At 34.9% G+C, this 21,627-nt stretch overlaps 1 protein-coding gene across 1 annotated transcript; it reads left to right on the top strand.

Moving 5' to 3' along the window:
* Nucleotides 1-12,514: 12,514 nt before the first annotated feature.
* On the top strand, nucleotides 12,515-17,216 carry LOC142350407 (adenylosuccinate lyase-like). The gene is made up of 3 exons (XM_075402253.1): nucleotides 12,515-12,905; nucleotides 15,506-15,723; nucleotides 16,936-17,216. Exons 1-3 carry the CDS (start codon nucleotides 12,541-12,543, stop codon nucleotides 17,214-17,216), a joined length of 864 nt encoding a protein of 287 aa, XP_075258368.1. The 5' UTR covers nucleotides 12,515-12,540.
* Nucleotides 17,217-21,627: the final 4,411 nt, after the last annotated feature.

A 21,627-nucleotide genomic window follows, 5' to 3' on the forward strand; every position in this document is an offset into this window, starting at 1 on the left:
CCAAATGAATAAATTGGCTAAAAGATTGACGTTTGATAAACAGCTGAAAGTCCATTTTATATAATAATGTTCACACTTATTAATACCGAAAAGCGATAACCAGTTTTAACTTTAAACGCTCGCATTGAAAAAAAAATAAAATAAACAGTTGGTGTTAAATTTGTAGCTTCAGTTTTGTATGTACGTGATAAGTTTAGAATTGTACAGGTAGCGTAAACACTTTAATCAGATCATCGGCTGTTGTTTTGAGTTGAATTGCGAGTGTGTGAGAGACTGCATGCTTTGACAAGTCGATGATACTTATCACTACACCGTGTAATCAGTGGACTGCGAAAAAAATCGGTCGTAAAGATCAAGAGGTTTAAACTACTGTTGTGCAAGTTTTGATTTTTTGAAAAACTTTTTGGTATAGGTTCCGAAATGTGATTTCAGTTTCAAAAAGCCCTCCCTCCCCCAGCTTAGTTGTCATACAACATCTAAGCCCCCAATTACCGTATTTGTGTTATAAATACGGTAATTGGGCCTAGGTGTTACCTGGCATCTAAGCTGGGGGAGGGAGGGCGACCGGGGGGGGGGGGGTTTATAATGGAAAAAATCGAAACTTCATCAATTAAAATTTTTTATGTCGAATCATGATTTCAATTTTCAATACTTTCTCTGATTTGTATATCGCCCCTAACTTTACATATATTAGTTGATATTGCATATAGGGTGGTATATGCTATAAACTTATGCTGATAAATGTTTGATTATGTTTGATAATGTTTGATTACCTGAAAGGTTTGCAATGATTAGTGTTTGTGCTGGTAGTCTCAGCCATTACAAACTACCTCCTACAGTATTGTCAGCTGATTTCTGCCAGTGAAAAGATTAATCGTAGTAATGTTACGCTTAAGTTTTGATATAATTCAGAGTTTCCCTCGAGTTTCAAACGCTGCTGTTATAGCTGAAATCTGGAAGTTTGCATTTGTTATCTTTGTTTGAGTTTCTCAGCATTATATTTAATTTCTTGTGAGCCCTCATTGTAGTGTTAATTTACATTTTTTTCAATGGTTTAAACCCTTTTGATATTGAATTATTTTCTTTGTAATTATGAGGGATCTATTTTTCCAAGCAATTCAAATTTTTCGTCTACCTAAATTTGATCCTTGTTTATAGTAACATACCTATAAAAATGATAACATTTAGGGTATCAGAATGAAATTTTAAACTTTTTGTTCTAAACGAATCCTCTATATAAGGTCAGAGGGCCTCACAAAACAACCTCAACATTCGACTAGGAAGATTAACAAATTCCAAATGGGTTAAAACAATATTTGTTGGTAATAACTGAAACAGCGGCTTCGGAAACATATTTGAGCTCAAAATCCACCAACAGCTGTTTCACTACTTACTACAATTGCACGTTACTTAAAATGAGGGAATTTGATCAAATTTGCTCCGAAGACTAATGCTTAGAGGTTGATGATTGTTAGAATACATAAATAAATGACATTTGTGAAAACAAAATTCTGATTTGTCTCACTCAGCTGAAAATTGTTGCTGGACATCGTTTTCTCTTAGAAAGGGTTCAATTCGGAAGAACATTTGAATAGTTTTTAATTTGCTCTTGAACGAAGTTCAGAGGAATAATTGTAAACGCGTTAGTTTTTTTTATGCAAACTTTTCGCTTGACCCTTTTGCGCTTTTCTTCTACAACATTCTTTGACTTCTCAAGTGACTTTTTCACACTGTCATTCTTTTTTTCTTGTGTGATCTCTATTGCTCTCACTTCGAAACAAAGCTTGTTGCAGCATAAAGCTTGTTGCATATAAAGTCGGTTGCAGCATAGAAATAAGCAGGGTCTGATAGCCGAGTGGTCAGTACATGTGGATATGGATTGGGAGGTCAATCGTTCGAACCTCGATGGGGTAGAATTTTTATTCTAACCGCCTGTCGTTCGAGAACAATTCTTCCTGCATTAGTCGGCTTATGTTTGTGTAATGTTTAAACTAACCTGGTCCCTCAAACTGTATCAGAAATATAGAATCGATCCTCAATTTCTCATCATAACCACATGTATATAATCGTCCGTATAATTGTTTTCATTAGATAATGAGAACTTTAGTGTTTTGCGTCAGGTGGCCAGTTTTGCCAGTTTTGATCTTTTAATTTTTAATCTGCTAGATTATGAAGTACTTTCGTTTTAAGAAAATGTAAGAGATCAATTTTCTAACATATCAAAGGCATATATAAGAAAATAAGAGAAAGAAGTTTGGGATGTCAAAATTTTTTACAAGGAATAAAAAGTTTGAGGTCTGTTCAATTTTTCTCAGATTGTCATTTTTACCATTACGCAAAAGGGATCTTTTCCGTTTGAAACCCCCCAGCTTAATGGGTGCATTTTACTTGCACCCCCTAGACGCACAAGCCGTATTTTTACATAATGATTTACTATGTAATGGGACGTGCTCTGTAACGGGAAATGCACATAACGTACTCTGGGGGGCGGGGAACGGTAAAGATCCCGCAAAAGATATTGACCGGCCAAAACTGCCATTACGAGAAAACCAGGATTTTGTATTTTTTATAGCCCCCGAATTCAATTGGGAGAGAACGATTATCGAGTTTTTTAACCAAAAAATATTTGGCAGCCGTTACCGCAATTGTCAAAAGTTATTGAGCAATGATTTTTAATCTAACAACTAAGTCATGCCTGCTGTCGCTTTTTATATCAGTGCCTGAGCCAGTTGATACTGACGAGTTCTGTCAGGTCGCCTATCGTCATCAAGAATTTATCAAACGTAATATTGACGGTGTTGATTTTGATTTTGCTGCTCAGGAAGAGAAAAGGCATTGATGTGGTTTTGACACTGTGTCTTATAATTGTAACACAATTGCTATGGTTGAGTACATTTCGGTGTCATATCTATGATACCTACTATGTAGTTGATAACGCTTCTGTTTGAAGTCTAGTATTTCACGAGTATAGATGACGACAGAGAAAAGAATTTGCCAAAGATCACAAACATCGATGTGCCAATTATTTCAAAGTTTTTTGCGATAGTGGACCATTTCAATTATTATTTCCTTACAAATGGATTTTCTTGTAATCTAAGTCTTTCGTTTATGCAGATTCTCAAGTGAAGTTAGCTTTGAAACTACATTTATGTTCCAACCCCGCGTAGTGGGGGGACATCTTTGTTTGTTCTATATTTGACGTACGAAGATATGATTGATTTTGTTAGAAAGCCCATCGAGCTCAGATATGTACATTAAAAAGAAAATTCACGTGTATTTTTTTAAAGTATTTGTTTTTTTGGGATTTTACTTTGATTCTGTTCAATTTAATCGTAATTCTCGACCAATTTTGATTGTTTCTGCTCAACTATAATTTTATTTGCGACAATTTTGAATTGTTAATAGCCGTGCGACCCAATAGCGAGTTTTTTTATTATTCTAATCAAATTTTAAAACTTTTTACCGTTAGAGGGAAGTAGGATTAAAGCAGTGATTTCGGAAATGCTACAATAGTGAAAGGAGCAAATTGATCAGAAGGGCTCACAAGATTTGACAAGCAAGACTAACAAATTCCAAATGGTTGAAAACAATGTTTGTTGGTAATAACTGAAACAGCGGCTTCGGAAACATATTTGAGCTCCAAAATCCACGAACAGTTGTTTCACTACTTACTACAATTGCACGCTACTTAAAATGAGGGAATTTGATCAAATTTGCTCCGATGACTATGTTTAGAGTTTGATGATTAGTAGGATGCATAAATGAATCGAACTTTTTGAAAACAAAATGTTGATTTGTCACACTCAGCTGAAAATTTTTGCTGGACATCGTTTTCTCTTAGAAACAGTTTAATTCGGAAGAACATTTGAACAGTTTTTAAATTGCTCTTGAACGAAGTTCAGAGGAATAATTGTAAACGCGTTAGTCTTTTTAGCAAATTTTTGCCTGACCGTTTTGCGCTTTTCTTCTAGAACATTCTTTGACTTCTCAAGTGACTTTTTCACGCTTTCATTATTTTTTTTTGAGTGATCTCTATTGCTCTCACTTCGAAGTAAAGCTTGTTGCCAATATAAAATCGGTTGCAGTATAGGAATGAGCAGGGTTTGATAGCTGAGTGGTCATTACCTGTGGATATGGATTGCGAGGTCAATCGCTCAGACCCCGATGGGGTGAAAATTTTATTCTAATCGCCTGTCGTTCGAGAGTAATTCTTCCTGCATTAGTCGGTTTGTTTTTGTAAAATTTGAAGTAACCTGGTCCCTCAAACTGTTTCAGAAATATAGAATCGATCCTCAATTTCTCATGATAACCGCTTGTATGTAATCGTCCGTTTAATTGTTATCATTAGATAATGAGAACTTTAGTGTTTTGCTTCAGGTGGCCAGTCTTGATCTTTTTATTTTTAATCTGCTTGATTATGAAGTAATTTCGATTTGAGAAATTATAACAGATCAATTGTCTAACATATCAAAGGCATTTATAAGCAAATAAGAGAGAGAGAGAGAGAATTTTGGGATGTGAAAATTTTGTACAAGGAATAAAAATTTTTAAAGTCTGTTCAAGTTTTTTTTTTCCAGATTGTCATTTTTACCACTCCGCAAAAGGGATCTTTTCTCTTTTCAGTTTGAACCCCTCCCCCCGCTTAGTGGGCGCATAATACTTGCACCCCCTAGACGCACAAGCTGTAATTTTACAAAATGATTTACTATGTAATGGGACGTGCTCTGTAACGGGGAATGCACATAACGTACTCTGGGGGGCGGGGAACGGAAAAGATCCCGCAAAAGATATCGACCGGCACTGTCACTACGAAAAAACCAGTCTATCGTAATTTTTCTAGCCCCCGAATTCAATTGGGAGAGAACGATTACGAGTTTTTTTTACCAGAAAAATATTTGGCAGCAGTTACTGCAATTTTGAAAAGTGTCAAAAGTTATCGAGCAATGATTTTTAATCTAACAACTAAGTGATGCCTGCTATCGCCTTTGGTATTTTCAATATGCTGTGGTTGTTGATATATCAGTGCCTGAGCCAGTTGATACTGACGAGTTCTGTCAGGTCGCCTATCGTCATCAAGAATTTATCAAACGTAATATTGACGGTGTTGATTTTGATTTTGCTGCTCAGGAAGAGAAAAGGCATTGATGTGGTTTTGACACTGTGTCTTATAATTGTAACACAATTGCTATGGTTGAGTACATTTCGGTGTCATATCTATGATACCTACTATGTAGTTGATAACGCTTCTGTTTGAAGTCTAGTATTTCACGAGTATAGATGACGACAGAGAAAAGAATTTGCCAAAGATCGCAAACATCGATGTGCCAATTATTTCAAAGTTTTTTGCGATAGTGGACCATTTCAATTATTATTTCCTTACAAATGGATTTTCTCGTAATCTAAGTCTTTCGGTTATGTAGATTCTCAAGTGAAGTTAGCTTTTATAACTATATTTATGTTCCAACCCCGCGTAGTGGGGGGACATTTTTGTTTATTCTATATTTGACGTACGAAGATATGATTGATTTTGTTAGAAAGCCCATCGAGCTCAGAATTGTACATTAAAAAGAAAATTCACAACGTGTATTTTTTTTTAAAGTATTTGATTTTTTGGGATTTTACTTTGATTCTGTTCAATTTAATCTTAATTCTCGACCAATTTTAATTGTTTCTGCTCAACTATATTTTTTGCGACCATTTTGAATTGTTAATAGCGGTGCGACCCAATAGCGAGGCTGTTATTATTCTAATCAAATTTTAAACCTTTTTACCGTTAGAGGGAAGTAGGATTAAAGCAGTGATTTCGGAAATGCTACAATAGTGAAAGGAGCAAATTGATCAGAAGGGCTCACAAGATTCGACAAGGAAGACTAACAAATTCCAAATGGTTGAAAACAATGTTTGTTGGTAATAACTGAAACAGCGGCTTCGGAAACATATTTGAGCTCCAAAATCCACGAACAGTTGTTTCACTACTTACTACAATTGCACGCTACTTAAAATGAGGGAATTTGATCAAATTTGCTCCGAAGACTATGTTTAGAGTTTGATGATTAGTAGGATGCATAAATGAATCGAACTTTTTGAAAACAAAATGTTGATTTGTCACAATCAGCTGAAAATTTTTGCTGGACATCGTTTTCTCTTAGAAACAGTTTAATTCGGAAGAACATTTGAACAGTTTTTAAATTGCTCTTGAACGAAGTTCAGAGGAATAATTGTAAACGCGTTAGTCTTTTTATGCAAATTTTTGCCTGACCGTTTTGCGCTTTTCTTCTAGAACATTCTTTCTTTGACTTCTCAAGTGACTTTTTCACGCTTTCATTATTTTTTTTGAGTGATCTCTATTGCTCTCACTTCGAAGTAAAGCTTGTTGCCAATATAAAATCGGTTGCAGTATAGGAATGAGCAGGGTTTGATAGCTGAGTGGTCATAACCTGTGGATATGGATTGCGAGGTCAATCGCTCAGACCCCGATGGGGTGAAAATTTTATTCTAATCGCCTGTCGGTCGAGAGTAATTCTTCCTGCATTAGTCGGTTTGTTTTTGTAAAATTTAAAGTAACCTGGTCCCTCAAACTGTTTCAGAAATATAGAATCGATCCTCAATTTCTCATGATAACCGCTTGTATGTAATCGTCCGTTTAATTGTTATCATTAGATAATGAGAACTTTAGTGTTTTGCTTCAGGTGGCCAGTCTTAATCTTTTTATTTTTAATCTGCTTGATTATGAAGTAATTTCGATTTGAGAAATTATAACAGATCAATTGTCTAACATATCAAAGGCATTTATAAGCAAATAAGAGAGAGAGAGAGAGAGAATTTTGGGATGTGAAAATTTTGTACAAGGAATAAAAATTTTTAAAGTCTGTTCAAGTTTTTTTTTCCAGATTGTCATTTTTACCACTCCGCAAAAGGGATCTTTTCTCTTTTCAGTTTGAACCCCCCCACCGCTTAGTGGGCGCATAATACTTGCACCCCCTAGACGCACAAGCCGTAATTTTACAAAATGATTTACTATGTAATGGGACGTGCTCTGTAACGGGGAATGCACATAACGTACTCTGGGGGGCGGGGAACGGAAAAGATCCCGCAAAAGATATCGACCGGCACTGTCACTACGAAAAAACCAGTCTATCGTAATTTTTCTAGCCCCCGAATTCAATTGGGAGAGAACGATTACGAGTTTTTTTTACCAGAAAAATATTTGGCAGCAGTTACTGCAGTTTTGAAAAGTGTCAAAAGTTATTGAGCAATGATTTTTAATCTAACAACTAAGTGATGCCTGCTATCGCCTTTGGTATTTTCAATATGCTGTGGTTGTTGATATATCAGTGCCTAAGCCAGTTGATACTGACGAGTTTTTTCAGGTCACTTATCGTCATCAAGAAATTATCAAACGTAATATTGACGGTGTTGATTTTGATATTGCTGCTCAGGAAGAGAAAAGGCGTTGATGTGGTTTTGAAATTGTGTCTTATAATTGTAACACAATTGCTATGGTTCAGTACATTTTGGTGTCATATCTATGATACGTACTATGTAATTGATAACGCTTCTGTTTGAAGTCTAGTATTTCACTAGTATAGATGACGACAGAGAAAAGAATTTGCCAAAGATCGCAAACATCGATGTGCCAATTATTTCAAAGTTTTTTGCGATAGTGGACCATTTCAATTATTATTTCCTTACAAATGGATTTTCTTGTAATCTAAGTCTTTCGGTTATGCAGATTCTCAAGTGAAGTTAGCTTTGAAACTACATTTATGTTCCAACCCCGCGTAGTGGGTGGACATCTTTGTTTGTTCTATATTTGACGTACGAAGATATGATTGATTTTGTTAGAAAGCCCATCGAGCTCAGATATGTACATTAAAAAGAAAATTCACGTGTATTTTTTTTAAAGTATTTGTTTTTTTGGGATTTTACTTTGATTCTGTTCAATTTAATCGTAATTATCGACCAATTTTGATTGTTTCTGCTCAACTATAGTTTTCTTTGCGACAATTTTGAACTGTTAATAGCCGTGCGACCCAATAGCGAGGCTGTTATTATTCTAATCAAATTTTTTAACTTTTTACCGTTAGATGGAAAGAGGATTAAAGCAGTGATTTCGGAAATGCTATAATAGTGAAAGGAGCAAATTGATCAGAAGGGCTCACAAAACAGCCTCTAAATTCTTAAGATTTTAAACCTCAAGATTCGACAAGGAAGACTAACAAATTCCAAATGGGTGAAAACAATGTTTGTTGGTAATAACTGAAACAGTGGCTTCTGAAACATCTTGAGCTCAAAATTCACGATCAGTTGTTTCACTACTTACTACAATTGCACGTTACTTAAAATGAGGGATTTTGATCAAATTTGCTCCGAAGACTGATGATTAGTAAAATACATAAATAAATTGAACTTTGAAAACAAATTTTTGATTTGTCCCACTCAGCTGAAAATTGTTGCTGGACATCGTTTTCTCTTAGAAACAGTTTATTTCGGAAGAACATTTGAATAGTTTCTAAGTTGCTGTTGAAGGAAGTTCAGAGGAATAATTGTAAACGCGGTAGTCTTTTTATGCAAATTTTTTGCTTGACCCTTTTGCGCTTTTCTTCTAGAACTTTTTTTGTTTCTCAAGTGACTTTTTCACGCTTTCGTTCTTTTTTTGAGTGATCTCTATTGATCTCACTTCGAAGTAAAGCTTGTTGCTAATATTAAACCGGTTGCAGTATAGAAATAAGCGGGGTCTGATAGCCGAGTGGTCAGTACATGTGGATATGGATTGGGAGGTCAATCGTTTAAACCCCGAGGGGGTGAAATTTTTATTCTAACCGCCTGTTGTTCGAGAGTTATTCTTCCTGCGTTTGTCGGTTTGTTTTTGTAAAATTTAAAATATAACCTGGTCCCTCAAACTGTTTCAGAAATAAAGAATCGATCCTCAGCTTCTCATGATGGCCGCATGTATGTAATCGTCCAAATAATTGTTATCATTAGATAATGAGAATTTTAGTGTTTTGCTTCAGGTCTTGATCTTTTTGTTTTTAATCTGCTTGATTATGAAGTAATTTCGATTTAAGAAATTATAACAGATCAATTTCCTAACATATCAAAGGCATATATAAGCAAATAAGAGAGAGAACTTTGGGATGTCAAAATTTTCAAGTTTTTTTTTCAAGTTGTCAGTTTTACCACTGCGCACTGGAAAGTTCAAGTTTTTTTCCAGATTGTCAGTTTTACCACTGCGCAAAAGGGATCTTCTCTCTTTTTCGTTTGAACCTCCCCAGCTTATGGGCATTTTACTTGCACCCGCGCAGATTACTTGCATCCCCTAGACGCACAAGCCGTAATTTTACATAATGATTTACTATGTAATGGCACGTGCTGTGTAACTGGGGGGTGCATAATGTGCCGAGAGGGCACATAACGTACGGGAGGAGGGAGGGGGGAACGGAAAAGTTCCCGCAAAACATCGACCTGCGAAAATTGTCATCACGAAAAAACCAGGTTATCGTAATTTTTCTAACCCGCGAATTAAATTGGGAGATTATCGAGTTTTTTAACAAAAAAATATTTAATAGGCATTACTGCAATATTGAAAAGTGTCAAAAGTTATCGAGCAATGATTTTTAATCTAACAACTAAGTGATGCCTGCTATCGTTTTCGGTAACTTCAATATGCTTTGGTTGTTCATATATCAGTGCCTAAGCCAGTTGATACTGACGAGTTCTGTCAGGTCTCTTATCGTCATCAAGAAATCATCAAACGTAGTAATATTGACAATGTTGATTTTGATTTCGCTGCTCAGGAAGAGAAAAGGCATTGATGTGGTTTTAAAACTGTGTCTTATAATTGTAACATAATTGCTATGGTTAAGTACATTTCGGTATCTTATCTAAGATACCTACTATGTAGTTGATAACAACGCTCCAGTATGAATACTAGTATTTCACAGAGAAAAGAGAAGTTGCCACAGATCGCGAACATCGATGTGCCATTGATTTCAATTTTTTTTGCGATAGTGAACCATTTCAATTATTTTTTCCTTACCAATGGTTTTTGTTGTAATCTTTAAGGCTTTCGGTCTTGCAGATTCTCGAGTGAAGTTAGCTTTATGACTATATTTATGTTCCAAACCCGCGTAGTGGGGGGACATATACCATTTTTTGTATTCTATATTTGACGTACGAAGATATGATTGATTTTGTTAGAAATCCATCGAGCTCAGAATTGTACATTAAAAAGAAAATTCACAAAATGTATTTTTTTGTATTTTAAAGTATTTGATTATTTGGGATTTTACCTTGGTTCTGTTCAATTTAATCGTAATTCTCGACCGATTTTAATTGTTTCTGCTCAACTATAATTTTATTTGCGACAATTTTGAATTGTTAATAGCCGTGCGACCCAATAGCGAGTTTTTTTATTATTCTAATCAAATTTTAAAACTTTTTACCGTTAGAGGGAAGTAGGATTAAAGCAGTGATTTCGGAAATGCTACAATAGTGAAAGGCGCAAATTGATCAGAAGGGCTCACAAAACAACTTCTAAACTCTTAAGATTTTGAACCTCAAGATTCGACAAGGAAGACTAACAAATTCCAAATAGGTCAAAAGAATGTTTGTTGTTAATAACTGTAGCAGCGGCTTCGGAAACATATTTGAGCTCAAAATGCACCAACAGCTGTTTCACTTCTTACTACAATTGCACGTTACTTAAAATTAGGGAATTTGATCAAATTTGCTCCGAAGACTGATGCTTTGAGTTTGATGATTATTAGAATACATAAATAAATGAACTTTGTGAAAACAAAATTCGTCTCACTCAGCTGAAAATTGTTGCTGGACATCGTCGTCTCTTAGAAAGTTTAATTTGTAAAGAAAGATGCATAAATGAATTGAACTTTTTGAAAACAAAATTTTGATTTGTCACACTCAGCTGAAAATTTTTGCTGGACATCGTTTTCTCTTAGAAACAGTTTAATTCGGAAGAACATTTGAACAGTTTTTAAATTGCTCTTGAACGAAGTTCAGAGGAATAATTGTACACGCGTTAGTCTTTTTTATGCAAATTTTTCGCTTGACCCTTTTGCGCTTTTTTTCTAGAACATACTTGACTTCTCAAGTGACTTTTTAACGCTTTCATTCTTTTTTTGAGTGATCTCTATTGCTCTCACTTCGAAGTAAAGCTTGTCGCTAATATAAAATCGGTTGCAGTAAAAAAATAAGTAGGGTCTGATAGCCGAGTGGTCAGTACATGTGGAGATAGGTTGGGAGGTCAATCGTTCAAACCCCGACGGTGTGAAAATTTTATTCTAACCGCCTGTCGTTCGCGAGTAATTCTTCCTGCATTAGTCGGTTTATGTTTTTGTAAAATTTAAAATAACCTGCTCCCTCAAACTGTTTCAGAAATAAATAATCGATCCTCAATTTCTCATGATAACCGCATGTATGCAATCGTCCGTTTAATTGTTATCATTAGATAATAAGAACTTAAGTGTTTTGCTTCAAGTGGGTAGTCTTGATCTTTTTATTTTTAATCTGCTTGATTATTGAGTAATTTCGTTTTAAGAAATTATAACAGATCAATTTTCTAACATATCTAAGGCATATATAAGTAAATGAGAGAGAACTTTGGGATGTCAAAATTTTCTTACAAGGAATAAAAAATTTTAGAAAGTCTGTTCAAGTTTTTTTCCATATTGTCATTTTTACCACTCCGCAAAAGGGATCTTTTCTCTTTTCAGTTTGAACCCCCCCCCCCCCCCCCCATTTTAGTGGTCGCATATTACTTGCACCCCCTAGACGCACAAGCCGTAATTTTACATAATAATGTACTATGAAACTGCACGTGCTCTGAAACGGGGGGGGGGGGGCAAACGGAAAAGATTCCGCAAAACATATCGACCTGCGAAAATTGTCATCACGAAAAAAAAACCAGGCTATCGTATTTTTCTAGCCCCCGAATTAAATTGGGAGAGAACGATTATCGAGTTTTTTAACCAAAAAAATATTTGGCAGCCATTACTGCAATTTTGAAAAGTGTCAAAAGTTATGAAGCATTGATTTTTAATCTAACAACTGGCCGTCGGTAACTGCTTTCGCCGTCGGTAACTTCAATATGCCGTGGTTGTTTATATATCAGTGCCTAAGCCAGTTGATACTGACGAGTTTTGTGACGCCACTGTTGTCGTGAAAAGAAATTATCGAACTCCGAGGCGTGGCCGAGTTTTTGAACAATCAACGCCGACTGCATTGCAAACCGTTGTGGCGATGTTATTGTTCAAATCTCATTGTGATTACAACAATAATTGCAGCAATAAAAAACGAGTAAAGCACATGTGTAGACTACTAGTTTATGGTTCTTCTTCATCGCCGATATAAAATAGTGACATAACCCGTAGTTACGAGTGTTAGGTCACTGTTCAAAATTTTTCAGTGTTGATGGAGTGTCAACATGTTATTTCATCCATAGACTACGCAACTGCGAGCTACGAGATTTATTATGGAAGGATTTTCTTGCTTTGATTGACAGATAATATTTCAGGTTTCATGTCTTCGCGTGGTCCATCGCGAGGCTTCACCCCAACAAATGGGGGACCAGCACCGGCTATGTCACGTTCAGGCAGCAATATGAACAAAGTTGCATCTCCAGTTCCGGAACGCCAAAATTCTAAGATAGAAAAAGTGGATGAACACAAGATTTATCACACGCCCTTGGTAGGACGATATTCATCACCAGAAATGTCATACAACTTTAGTGATCACAAGAAGTTCACAACTTGGAGGAAACTGTGGCTGTATTTAGCTGAGTCACAGCAGACGTTGGGTCTAGCGATAACTACAGAACAGCTGAAAGAGATGCACGATAATATTGACAATGTTGATTTTGATTTCGCAGCTCTGGAAGAGAAAAGGCATTGATGGGGTTTTGACACTGTGTCTTATAATTGTAACACAATTCTTATGGCCGAGTACATTTTTCTTCCGACCGGCTTTAGCAGGGGGAGGAAATATATACCCAAATGGGTTTTATATTGTTCAGTCATTTTTGCCGATCGATATATCGTGGAGAGTTGTGATTGGTGTCATCAGAAAACCCGTACCGCGTAGAATGTGGAACTAAAAAGATTTTTTTAAATTTTTCTAGACAGTTATCGAGGTTCAGAGATTTGTGAACATTGGAATGATATCCGTTTTTTTTTGTTCACATTTTTTCATCAAAAAGGGCACCAAATGTTTCTTTGGCTCATTTTTTTTTCGATTTTGACGATGGTGCAGACCTCAAACTGCTGAAGGACGATTGAGTCAACTCAAAAGAAGGCTAGTGATACTTCCGTTTCTTTTAAGAGTGTTACGAAATAAAAATTTTGCAGGATTTTTGCTAACTTAAGAAAATCATTAAGCAAAATGAATCTTTCTTTTGATTTATTGACATTTTGTTGCCAAAGTATCTATTTTGGTTGAATTAGCTGTTTATATTGAACGTGTTTCATTATCAAGGATCGTTTTGTTCTCTTCTTGGTTTTAGGTAATCAATAAATTTGATTCCATTGAGACAATGTCTTGTAAAAACTAACCGAACAGAAAAAGTTTTAATCAGAATTCAACCAATACGCATGCACGTTTTTTTTTGTCAAAATGAGGCCCCATGATCATATATTATGTTTTCAGAGAGAATTTCTGGTTTCCATGACTTAAACAAAGTGTTTTCTCATATTCAATTTGAATTTTTGTGTTTTGCCCGCATTTGACCTTTTTGCAGTCTCATGACTCAGTATCAATAAATAAAGATCCAATTGGCTTCCTTAAATGGTATGCTTGAAACTATATAATGGTTTCAGTTAATATCTGATAGCTATCATATTTTTGAATATATTTGTTGTAGAAAATCACAGTTTACTTTTGAATTTTGCCAATTATTTAAAATTCTGTCAACTTGTTGCTTAGTCTCAGTGAACACAGATGGCTTCCTCCTTCCAGTGAGTGATACCTAAATTTTTCTAAAGGTGTTTTGTTATGGGCTTTATTGCTTCGATACCACCAGCTCTGTGTTAATGTTGATTTCTTTATTTCTTTATTCAACTAATACTTTTGTTCATTGTAGTTAACAAAAAAATAACCAGACTGCTAATTAGTTACTTGATCTTTGTCCTTGATCAAAGAATGCATCAATTTTTAAATAACAAAGCATGATCAACGCTTTATTATTTATTAATAGCCGCACAGCGATAGCTGAGGCTATTATTGGCCTTCTCTTGGTTTTTACAATTCAAAGAATTTGAATTGTATTGGGGCGCTGTCTTTTTTTTTAAGATCTGTTCACACATTTTCATGATTTTTGAAGTGAAATTGGAGTAGTGATTTTGGTCACGCCGAAACAGGAAGTGCAGCGAAAAAGCGAGTGGTTTTGCGGCGTGAATTTTTTTCGCTCTAATTTTAAAGTAGAGTGAGAAAACGGTGTTTGAACAAAAATTCGTTTTCTCGGTAGTGGTTTTTTGTTCACATGCGGCAATTTCACTCTAATTTTTACTGTTGTTTCGATTTTTTGGATCGGCTTTTTTTCTAAATGGTTTTACCAATCCATTCACAGCTCATTCTAGGCCTAGTTTTTTGTTTGAATTAAATTTTCATTTCTCGCTAGTGGTTTTTTTGTTCACATGCGGCATTTTGACACTGATTTTCTTTTTTTTCTTATTTTTTTATGTGATTTTTTTAAATGGTTTTCTCAATTCACTCATAGTCCATTGCAGGTCTAGTTTTTCTGTTTAGTCAATGAAAAGTCTTTGAATTGTACGTCAGGACTTGTCCTGCTATGTTTTTTTATTTCGTCGTCATGATTTTTATTACGACCATATGACGTCACAGCCATTTTTTGTTCATTCATTCATGCAATTTCAACTGAATTGCATGTGTGACGTCATTTTTCGCTCTTAGTGGAGCGAGTTTTTTTTGTTCATGTGCGTGATTAAATTTTTGGTCACGACTTACCTCACTCTCAAAAATGACTTCCTCACTTTGAAATTGACTTTTATTTACTTTAATTCAAAGAGATAAGGTCAAATGGGTGTGTATCACTCTAAATGAAGGTTATTTGAGATCAACTAGTAGAGGCAGCAATAACTTATACAGATTTTTAATCAAAATATAACAGATCAGCCTTCAATGAAAAGACTAATTTTTTTGGTCTGTCTTTTTTACTGTTTTTTTAGACTGCCGATCTACGAATCTATTGCGGCTATTTTCTGGCTATCTGCCAGCTATGTTTACTCTTTCCTATCTCTGCTGGAATTCGTAGATATTCAAGCCAAGAATTTTGAAAACTGGGTTTGGAGCATTGTGTTAACGCACATTACCGAGACGCCTTGTTGCCTTTAGAACTTGACTTTGGGCTCATTTTATGCGCACTACTCATTACTTGTCTCATCTTTTTTTTGTACCTGGCTCATTCATTTTGTAAACAGTTTGATATCTTTACTTTCTTTTGCTGATTATTGTCAAAACCTCAGTGAAATAGAGTTCGCCATGACGTAATGGCTCACGTGAACACATTCGCAAAAGTGTGCCCAAAAGCTGCCCCAATTATCCACTGGGGTGCCACCTCATGTTATGTAGGTGACAATGCCGACCTAATTTCAATCCGAGACGCCTTCGACATTCTCATGCCCAAGATTGCACGATGCATTCAGAGACTGAGTGTATTTTCACAGAAATACGCGGATATGCCTTGTCTAGGTATGTACATAAACATAGGTAAAAATTTAATTCTTAACCAAGGGTGCATTTTACCATGCTCCGTATGGTGAAGCGGACCCTTTAGTCAATCTGTCAAACATTATAGATAGCAATACATCACAGTTTAAAGGAAAAAGTTCACGAGGTCATGATATTGGAGTAGAAATTAGCTTTTTAAATTTTGATAATTATGTAACATTTTTCAACTTTTCTGGTTTTATTAAACCATTTTTGCAAAATGTTGTACAGATTTGTTGCCTTGTGCTTTACCGTGAATCCTTCAACTTTATTCTTAAAGGAAAGCTCTGCGAGCAACTTATATTCTGCGGATTGTGTAATGTATTGTATCATTTTGAGCTGAACTCGCGTTTCATTTCAGAACTTTTCACTATGACGCGTATTTACTGATTTCAGTACAAATTGAAAAGCTGATACCAATGCAATTCGGAAACCAATAATTCGAGAAAGAAAAGGCATTGAAGTTGCACGCTTGTATGTATATGGAAGATTCGTTTTTTAAAATTGACTGCACCCGAATGTTGCAATGCAAGCAAACGTTCTAAAAGTTCCATGAGTTCCAAGTTACTGGCACATAAGCATCCATTTGCTCCTTTGCTTGTAAATATTTTCATCTTTTAGATCTATTTGATGTCAGCGCCGAAAAAAATAAGTTTACTCTTTGTCATTATCAAATTGATCAGTTGCTAACTTTGAGACGTATTGTAGCGTTTTTTCAACTCGGATTGGCATCGAATTTCTAAGGATATTAGGCGAAAGCTCGATTAGGCATCAAAATTTTAGGCATCGATTAGGCATCTAATGGTTATTTTTAGCCATTAGGCAAAGTTTTTAAAAAGTTTTATGGCAGTTAAAACACCAAATTAAACATGCAAAGACTACTTCAGAATCCATTTGACTATGTCAAGTGTCCCTAGAAATTGACTTCAAATTAAAATGAGTTGTGAAAAGTGCTGTTAAAATGTAATGCAAAATTTACTGGGAAAAAACTGATTGTTTGGAGTTGTGAAGCGTGCGACAATTCGAAAAAAAAGTGCATGAACACTTCCTTGATTATTTTATAGGTTCAAGAGATTGACTTATCTTCTTTCAGTTTTTAATTGGTAATCGCCTAATCTATGAAGGGATAAGGGTGACCTTAAATTCACTGCATGGCAACCTTGCCGACATTAACATTGATCTATTTTTTTTTAGCGTTCACCCATCTTCAACCTGCCCAATTGACGACTGTTGGAAAAAGGACCTGTTTATGGATCTCAGATTTCGTTCAGGATTTGAGGAACATGTTCAGAGCAAGAAATGAGCTCAAATTCAGAGGAGTAAAAGGAACAACTGGCACACAAGCCAGTTTCATGTCCCTGTTCGAAGATAATCCGGAGAAAGTTGAGCTTTTGGACAAATTGGTGACTGAGAAAGCGGGATTTTCAGATTCATATATCATTACAGGTTCATTTTTAATAGCCGCACTGCGATAGATGGGGCTATTATTGGCCTTCTCTTGGTTTTTTTACAATTCAAAGAATTTGAATTGTATTGGGGCGCTGTCTTTTTTTACGACTCGAAGAGGAGTATTGGAGAAGTCCTTTTTTTTTTTTAATCAATTTTATTGGAGTGAATTTTGAAGCGGGAAATGAAACGCGTGAAAAAATTTGGAGTGATTTGGTTGCTGAACAAAAGTGAAGAGTGGAGCGAAAAGAGAGTGGTTTTTTGTTCATACAGCTGTTTTTGAGAGAGCGAGAAATTGATGTGTGAAAAAATTTTCTCTGAGCGAGCGAAATTTTTTTTGTTCACGTGCGGCTTTTAAAAGCAGTTTTTTGCAATTTTTCTTGTTTATGAGGTTTGATTATGATATTGTATTTGATTTGGGCTCGTTGTGATAGGAATTGAAGGTTTCAAGTAGTTAATTTGAGTTTTATGCAAATTTGGAGGTTTTTGATCAGTTTTGCTGATTTTTCGAGGAAATTTAATGTATTTTGGTCTTTTTTTTTGTTTTACTGCTTTAAGTGCAATTTGCATAGACGCTCGTTACTCAAGGATAATCAGAGATACAAATTTGTTACAATTTTGTTGTTATAAAACGTTTTTTCTGAAGAAAAATGGCAGAAAAATTAGGAATTTTTTAACCACTTTTTTAAAATTTTTGGCTTTTTTTCGTTTTTTTTTTCAAAGACAATTTAGACAATTTCTTTAGCTTGTTATGACTTGCCCATTTTTTCGCGAGCATTTCATTGCTCTATTTGCTCAAAGTAACTTTATTTGGCTGTATTTTTTCCTGTAAAATTTAAAAAACACCTTACTTTTTCTCGTTTTTTAATTGTTCAATTTGGTTTTAAATGTCGTTTCTGTTCTTCATCAACCTTTGATGGCATTTGGGGAGTTTTCTAGTGGAACTCAAATGTTGTGGCCCTTTTGGATGTCTCTCATTCTGATTGATATTAGTTTCGAGTTGTTTTTGTTCAAGAAAAATTGAGTAAATCAGAGCAAATTTTGGCCACTTTTTTCTTTTTTCTAAGTTTATTGCCTATTTCTTCCAATTCTATGTTTTTTGTTGGTAATTTTTTCTCAATAAAGAGCATTTGTGTAGGTGTCGATACTATGAATTTGCACTTGGAGGCTTAGCAGGGCAGTTTTCATTTAAACAAATTATACAAATCTCTAATTCGTTAAAGAGTTTTTCTTAATCTTTTTTGTTGTTCTCTGCAACTACTAGGTGCTCTGCAAGTACTAGGTGGGAGATTGATCTAGCCAAATATATAATTAATTGATTTCTATAAGTTATGGACGGAAAGCTGCATGTTATCTTTTTGTAGAGAACTTTGTTGGGATTCTTAGAGAAAATTTTTTTTTGATTCTGTCCTTTGTCAAGTTTTCACTACTCCAGTCTTTTCTTTGTGAATTGGTTACACTGCCTGTCGATTGATAATATGCTGGCGATGCATCTGATTAGTGAGAATAGTCAAATTTCGACTTCGAGTCGTTTCCGGAAATCTTCCGGCTATGTTTTTTTTAAGATCTGTTCACACATTTTCATGATTTTTGAAGTTGAATTGGAGTAGTGATTTTGGTCACGCCGAAACAGGAAATGGAGCGAAAAAGCGAGTGGTTTTGCGGCGTGAATTTTTTTCGCTCTAATTTTAAAGTAGAGTGAGAAAACGGTGTTTGAACAAAAATTCGGTTTTTCGGTAGTGGTTTTTTGTTCACATGCGGCAATTTCACTCTGATTTTTACTGTTTTTTCGATTTTTTGGATCGGATTTTTTTTCTAAATGGTTTTCCCAATCCATTCACAGCTCATTCTAGGCCTAGTTTTTTGTTTGAATTAAATTTTCATTTCACGCTAGTGGTTTTTTCGTTCACATGCGGCATTTTGACACTGATTTTCTGTTTATTTCTTAATTTTTTATTCTGATTCTTTTAAAAATGGTTTTCTCAATTCACTCATAGTCCATTCTAGGTCTAGTTTCTCTGTTTAGTCAATGAAAATTCTTTGAATTGTACGTCAGGACTTGTCCTGCTATATTTTTTTATTTCGTCGTCATGATTTTTGTTACGACCATATGACGTCACAGCCACTTTTTGTTCATTCGTTCATGCAATTTCTACTGAATTGCATGTGTGACGTCATTTTTCGCTCTTAGTGGAGCGAGTTTTTTTGTTCATGCGCATGATTAAATTTTTGGTCACACTTAATTACCTCACTCTCAAAAATGACTTCCTCACTTTGAAATTGACTTTTTTTTACTTTAATTCAAAGAGATAAGGTCAAATGGGTGTGTGTCACTCTAAATGAAGGTTATTTGAGATCAGTTAAAAGAGGCAGCAATAACTTATACAGACTTTTAATCAAAATATAACAGATCAGCCTTCAATGAAAAGACGAGTTTTTTTTTTGTCTGTCTTTTTTACTGTTTTTTTTAGACTGCCGATCTACGAATCTATTGCGGCTATTTTCTGGCAATCTGCCAGCTATGTTGTTTTTCTTAAAAGAAGTTAACTTTCAAATAACCAAAATACCTTGTAAACTGCTCACCTTTGGAGAGGATGTTGAGAACCACTCCGATTTACGTTCCATTTCAAATTTGTATGAAGTGACTGAAAGTCGATGGATTTTTAATTGCTTTCAATTCTACAAATAAGCATACTTGAGAAGACTCGTCAACAAGAGTAAGTGTTCAAATAGCAAAGCATTCAACTGAAAATTGATAATTTTAATTGCTCAAATTTCTTTAAAAAATGCTGAAATTACTCTGTCGCTCGCCAAAACTGTTCAGATTGATCATTGATTTTTAAGCACTTGTTGAGCTGTGATTTCAAGGGGTGAATTATTAAGTTGAAGAGATTTCACACATGACATAACTTAGTGCTGCTCAAGAAAAACTGAAAATCTCTCGGTTTCCTCTATGAGGAAGAGTGTAATTTTCTGCGAATTAGAGAAATTTTAATTTTGATGTTTAAATGCATTGATCCATTAAAGAATCTAAAAGTTAGACCTGTTAAAATGCGAAACTAAACCAGACATTTTTTTCATGTAAAGGGCCATGGCAATTTCTGAAAATTTGATTGACGTTTCTATAATTGCTCTGAAAAGATTTGAGCCAATTAAGTCCCTTATTCTTATATGTTGTCATAGCTACGCGTTAGCAAATCTAGAAAAAGAATTAGTTGTAAAGAAAAAGAATTAGTCGCTTTCTCCAAGAACGTGATTGCTTAAACCGACTTCTCAAATTTTCCTTGGATATATCATGTGTTGAGATTGTTTTGCGGATTTTTTGTGTTTTTGAACATCTGTTTATACTATTCGGCTTTTCCTCTTTTTATTGAGGCAAATTTTGATTTTACAAAGTATTACGATTAAAGTAGTAGATCGCAGTAATGATTTATTTGCTCTATGTTGGCGTTATGTCGAGGACTTGAGTTTAAACAGATGTTATCAAAAATTTGCCCATTAGTTTATTAAAACTAGCATTATTATGTTGAACAGATTTCAGACATGACCCAACTTAGTGCTGCTGATGAAAAGCTGAAAATCTCTGTTTCCTCCATGAGGAAGAGTAATTTTCTGCGAATTAGAGCAATTAAAAATTTGATGCCAAAATGCATTGATCCATTAAAGAATAATCTAAAAATGGGACTTGTTAAAATGCAAAACTAAAACACAATTTTTCATATAAAGGGCCATAGCAATTGCTGAAATGTTGAGAGTGACGTTTCTATAATTGCTCTGAAAACGATATGAGACAGTTAAATTGCTTATTCTGATGTGTTATCATTGCTACGCGTTAGCAAATCAAGAAAAACAATTAGTTGTATTCTGACTCGCGCTTTCTCCAAGAATGTGGTTGCTTAAACCGACTTCTCATTTTTTCCTTGGGTATTTGATGTGTTGAGATTGTTTTGCGTATTTTTGTTTTTAATAATATCTGTTATGCTATTCCGTTTTTCCTTTTTCCTCTTTATTGAGGCAAATTTTGATTTTACGAAGTATGACAATCGAAGTAGCAGAGCGCAGTAATGATTTGCTCTATGATGGGGTTATTTTTGAGGACATGAGTTAAACAGATGTGGTCAAAAATTTGCCCCATTAGTTTAGATTTTGTTAAAAACTAGAAATTTTACACGTATTCTTTGTATGCGTTAATATAGCGGTTCTACGAATAAAATGCCCATTTATACCGAAGATATAATAATTGTTATTAGACACTAAATGTAATAAGCGTCGGTATTGTTCGATTGTTGAAGTAATATTCAGAACTAGCGGACAGATCTGCTCTCTTAACAGATACTAATAAGATAAAGCTGTTCTCTTACAGATAGTACTGCCTTGTACATAAATCCCACATATCTGTAAATTAAGCGAGATCAAATTGAAAAGAACTGATATTGATGT

The sequence above is a fragment of the Convolutriloba macropyga genome, chromosome 12 (assembly GCF_964194025.1).
Source record: "Convolutriloba macropyga chromosome 12, txConMacr16.3, whole genome shotgun sequence".
NCBI lineage: Eukaryota > Metazoa > Xenacoelomorpha > Acoela > Convolutidae > Convolutriloba > Convolutriloba macropyga.

Bases quoted from the DNA above. Each gene is read 5' to 3' on its own strand.
- LOC142350407 (XM_075402253.1), top strand. From the start codon at position 12,541: ATGTCTTCGCGTGGTCCATCGCGAGGCTTCACCCCAACAAATGGGGGA. The intron at 12,906-15,505 runs GCATTGATGGGG...TCAGTGAAATAG, and splicing joins GCAGCTCTGGAAGAGAAAAG to AGTTCGCCATGACGTAATGG. The intron at 15,724-16,935 runs GTATGTACATAA...ATTTTTTTTTAG, and splicing joins CGCGGATATGCCTTGTCTAG to CGTTCACCCATCTTCAACCT.